This window comes from Rhagoletis pomonella, unplaced genomic scaffold, assembly GCF_013731165.1.
Source record: "Rhagoletis pomonella isolate Grant_MI unplaced genomic scaffold, Rhpom_1.0 Rhpom_scaffold_00003, whole genome shotgun sequence".
Classification (NCBI taxonomy): Eukaryota; Metazoa; Arthropoda; class Insecta; order Diptera; family Tephritidae; genus Rhagoletis; species Rhagoletis pomonella.
In genome coordinates this window covers 86438309-86443225 of record NW_023458557.1, presented here as the reverse complement: position 1 = coordinate 86443225, position 4917 = coordinate 86438309, and the positions used below count along the sequence as shown (strand labels likewise).

General features: G+C 34.0%; 1 protein-coding gene across 1 annotated transcript; it reads left to right on the top strand.

The window, feature by feature from the left end:
* The first annotated feature begins 3350 nt into the window (after nucleotides 1-3350).
* Nucleotides 3351-4093, top strand: LOC118736672 (translation initiation factor IF-2-like). The gene is made up of 2 exons (XM_036466712.1): nucleotides 3351-3548; nucleotides 3708-4093. The coding sequence occupies exons 1-2, from the start codon at nucleotides 3476-3478 to the stop codon at nucleotides 3932-3934; spliced, it is 300 nt and encodes a 99-aa protein (XP_036322605.1). The 5' UTR covers nucleotides 3351-3475; the 3' UTR covers nucleotides 3935-4093.
* Nucleotides 4094-4917: the final 824 nt, after the last annotated feature.

The window sequence follows — 4917 nt, the reverse complement described above, 5'->3', positions numbered from 1 at the left end:
CTGTTTAGTAATTCAAAGTCAATTAAGCTGGCAATATTTTAATATGGGTGCCAAACGAAAGAGGCTTAAGTGAAGTTCATTTTTGAAATATTTCTGGAAAGTTTCGATTCAATGAGGAACCGAAACTAACAATCTGTAAACAGTTCGTGAGCAATGATAGGATCTTTTAATTTAAAATGCATTAATTTTTATGGAAATCAAAAACAACATATATGTATATATATTTTTTTAAAATTTCAATTGTGGTTAGTTTGTGTATTTACATTTCTTTATTCTTTACTCCAAAATGAGTTGAAAAGTAAGCAATAAATTAAATGACAGCGGCTATATATGTATGTACATAAGTAGTATGTGTATAAGGTACACACTCCTACAAAACTTTAGTGGCCACAAGCCGCGCGACCGCAGCGACCACAAAACATACTTTTTCGAGTAGTGCAACTGTGAAACGACGATTTGGCAGTAAATGGCTGAAGAGAAGAATAAATAAACAGGCAAACAAGTTAGTAAATAAATAGCCAAACGGTTCTATCACAGAATTAAATGCCACAGGGCGGACAGTAATACCAGTAGTACTAGTACAAGTGCTTGACTGACTGCAAACATATGTGGCCAATATGTATGTATGTATGTGTGGAACGGTTAAAACAATAAACACCAGCCGGCTGGGTCACATACCAATATTGAATTCTATATAGATCAATGCGTCTGCATGTAAGTACATACCTGTTTTCCATTTCCATTTCCATTCCCACTTCACTTTTACTTTCATTTTCTATTCTATTGCTATCAAACACATTTCTGCTACCTACATACATACATATGTATAGGTATGTATGAATATAAAACCCCCACTATAGCTCACTCGAGCACTCAACTGTGCGTTGTAACGCGTTGATGTTAAGTCATTTCTATGGAGCGCATTTTTTCAAAAGTACCAATATTTTTTTCAACCTATTTTTTCCGAATGAACAAAACTACATACATATTTGTTTTATGCGTTTTTAGCGTAGACGATACGTATTCAAAAATTAAAAAAAAAAACATTCAACACCTGCTCAATATTAAAAATAATTGGTGCGAGTAGCCCAGAAGAAGTAAAAAATTAATAAGCTATGTAAAATATATGTGTGCAAATTTTTTCCGCAATTTTTAGAATATTCTCCAAAAAGCTCGCAATCCTACAGAATTTTTATCATTTTGAAAAGTAACGAATCTACAGCTTTTTAATTTAATTAATATTTTTTTAAACTTATTGCTAAAAGGCGAACAGCAAGCATATCGCTAAGGCCTACTCGTTAGCAGATCTTTCAATTATTCTTACGAAAGACAGTAAAGAGCTTTCAATATAATTGCCAGAATTGACAATTGTCCTTTCGAAAGGCTGTGGTGAGTTTAAAGACAGTTGCCAGGATTATCCTGTTAGGTTAGGTTTTTAGCGGTTGGTTGGTTGGGAGTAAATTGGCAAATTCAATGGAAATTGCACACGGAAATGGTGCAACGGAAATGATGCAACGGAAATGGTTGGGGCTGAATCAAGTGCTTCTTGAGTGTATGCACATGGTATGAATTTAACAAAAACTTGCTAATAAAACGTTAAAGAACAACACTTAGAAAAAGACCAATACAAGAATGAAAGTAAAGGGGAGTACGTAGATAGATAAAGAAAAGAATAAAGGCAAAGGCAAAATACTTTACATAAGTGAATGGGGAATATGTAGATGAAGAAAAGTATTAACACAAAAGTAAAAGCAAAGATAAATATAAAGAAAAAGATAAGGATGGGGATACCGATAAAAGTATAGATGAAGATAGAGAAAGAAAGATTAAAGTAAAGGTAATTATAGAGAATAGCATATAGCTGGAGACACAGAGACTCAATCTGTGAACTATTTTGGGATATTAAAGATTTTCGGGATTCTCCGGACCTCTCGATATAGTAATCGATATTTTAATCGCTTTTGTTATCTAAATTTGTATCGATATTGTTATCGATTTTGCTATCGATATCTTCGGAACATATCGATATAATAATCGATATTTTAATCGATTTTGTTATCGATATTTTTGTCGATTTTGCTATTGATTTTGTTGTCGATTTTGTAATCGATATTTTTAACGCTTTTGTTATCGATACATTTTATCGATATCGTTATTGGTTTTGTTATCGATATTGTTGTAGATTTTATTATCGATGCTTTTACCGAAATTGTTATCGATTGTGTTGTCGATACTGTTATTGATTTTACTATCGGTTATTTATCGATTTTGTTGGAGATATTTTTATCGATTTTGTAAGAGATATTTTTATCGATTTTCTAAAGGACTTTTGTTATCGATATTTTTATCGATTTTGGTACCAATATTATTATCAATTTCGCGGTCGAAATTTTTATCGAATTTGTCATCGATTTTAGTAACGATATTTTTATTTGTTTTGTTATAGATATTTTGTTCGTTGTTACTATCGATTTTGTTATCGACAGAGTATAAAGATAGAAAGAAATGAGGATAAGGGAAAACAGAATAACATACATAAATGTAATTAGAAGGAACAGGGGTAGAGGGAGAGGGATCTAGATAGAAAAAAAAACAAAAAATACAACCTTAAGCAAAAGCAGATGTATGTACATATGTACTATATTGGTTATGAGGCTAAATAGATATGTAACGTATCTTTCACTTCTCCAGTGTGGCCCAGGCGTACCTACTTTTTTTTTTTGAATCTGCTGCAGCCGAGTGATTAAAGGTGCGTACCACCACTCCGTAGGTCCTAAGTTCGATCCCGGATCCGAGCCACATCTAAAAATAGAATGGTTTTATATAACACGGTCGGCCTTCGGCAGGCAATGTCAAAACTCCGAGTGTGTTTCTGTCATGAAAAAGGTTTGACATGAAAAGCCAATCACCGTTTGGAGTCGCCATGCCAAGACGCAAACCAGAAATTGGAGGAGAAGCACGGCCAAATACTTAGCAAAAGTGTGAGCGCCGATTTTTTTTTTACGTAAACAGAAATCTTTAAGCTCGGAGAAGTGAGAGTAAAATGTATATGGAAATCCGACTAAGCTAACTTATCCAAAATCAAATTTGATCAAATCATTTTGGTTGCTCTCAAACATTTTTTATTAAATCTTGTTGAATTAAAACGTTAATTAAAAATATTTCATTCCCGTATTATAACGACTTTCTTTTATTAAGTTAGTAAGTATGCTTATACGAGTAAGTATGTATGTTTAATTCATTAACAAAGCAATGAACTTTGCAAATGAAGATTCGGTTGAAACAAGTATGTATGTTTTTATGTGTGTGCCGCGTGTATGCAAGGCAGCGTCTTAGTCTACTGTGACTCACTCAATTTTGACCGCAATGCAAGCAATGACTCAGGCGCAGCTCAGCCAACGCTCAGATCTCAGTTAAAACCTACCTGTCGAGAATCAAACTTGTTCAGTCAACTTTTGTCAACGTTGGTGTCAAGATGCAATCCACTCTAAAGCTTAAACATGCAGTTATGCTGCTGATCGCATTGAATTGCGTTCTACTTTGCACCGGTAAGCGCGACTTGAAAATATTTGGTTTGCATTTCACGCAACACACACAGCAATTTAAATGCTAATCGGATGGGCCTGCCTGTCTCACGGCCTATTGACGCAAAAAATGTGACAAAAATTAATAAATACTTGTGAAATTCTATTTTTTCTCTTATGCAGCTCAAGGCGGCTGGGGTGGCGATTCTGGTGCACCTGGCGCCCCTGGCGGAGGTAACGGTGGTGGCGCACCTGGAGCTCCCGGTGCACCCGGTGGTGGAAGTGGTGCACCAGGAGCGCCTGGCGGTAATCATCATGTTCATTCGTACGCCTCCGCTGGCAGTGGATTTGCACAGCTGCAATGGCTGTTGGCTTTAATGCCATTCACGTTTATTTTAAAATATGTTTAAGGAAAGTTTATGTATAATGTGTACAAAAAATGTTTATTTGTTGTTAATGAACCAAAAATATGTATTTTTTCCAATTAATTAGATATGCAATCAATTAAAAATAATAAAATTTCATTTGAATCTGTTTGTGTTATAATGAATTTTAATAACATTTCTAGACATTTAATTTGTTTTGTTATTCTATAATCTCTGCTTGATAAACTGCGGCCTCATATTAGTATTTAAGTCGCGTCTTGATTCTAAAATCAGTGCGTCACCTAGAGATAAGTATTAACTTACTACTTTTTTTAATAAATTTATTTGTGTTAGTAATGGGTGTTACATTATCATAATCGATTTATATAGTTATATGTGCACAGATTTTAAACGCACCGAAACATACTGGCGGCTTGCCATTGCCTTCGGATGTTGTTTATGGTTTGACAAAGAACTTGGGGGACCTATCGAGTGGTAGTACTAGGGTTCAATCAATACCACTATGAAAATACAGAAAGTATATATTTATCGTTAAATAGCTATATTGATTAAGAAGTACCTAATCAATAAATCGGTCAGTAATGCTGATAAAATATATGCATATACATTAGGGTGCTTTTTCGCGGTTATTAATTTTTTCACTCTCACCTCGAAAGTTTTGTGTGAATTGGTCAATGACGGGTTTTCAGAATTGAATGCTCTATAATAGTGTCCATTGCGGCGTAACCCTAGCTCCCACCAGCGTGGTAGTACGGGTCACTAAACAAAATTTTTTCATTAAATTCTCATTTTTTGCCCCTTTCTCGTAAATAACAAGAGCTACAGTAAAAATGTGAATGACAAACCTGTAGGAAATTCACTTTCATCCAAAAAAGGTTGATATTTCTTGATATATTGGGCTTTGAAGTTAATCAATAATTCTTACAATTTAGGTCAGTAATCCGAGGAAATGTTTAATACATATATATATATATATATATATATATATATATATATATATATATATA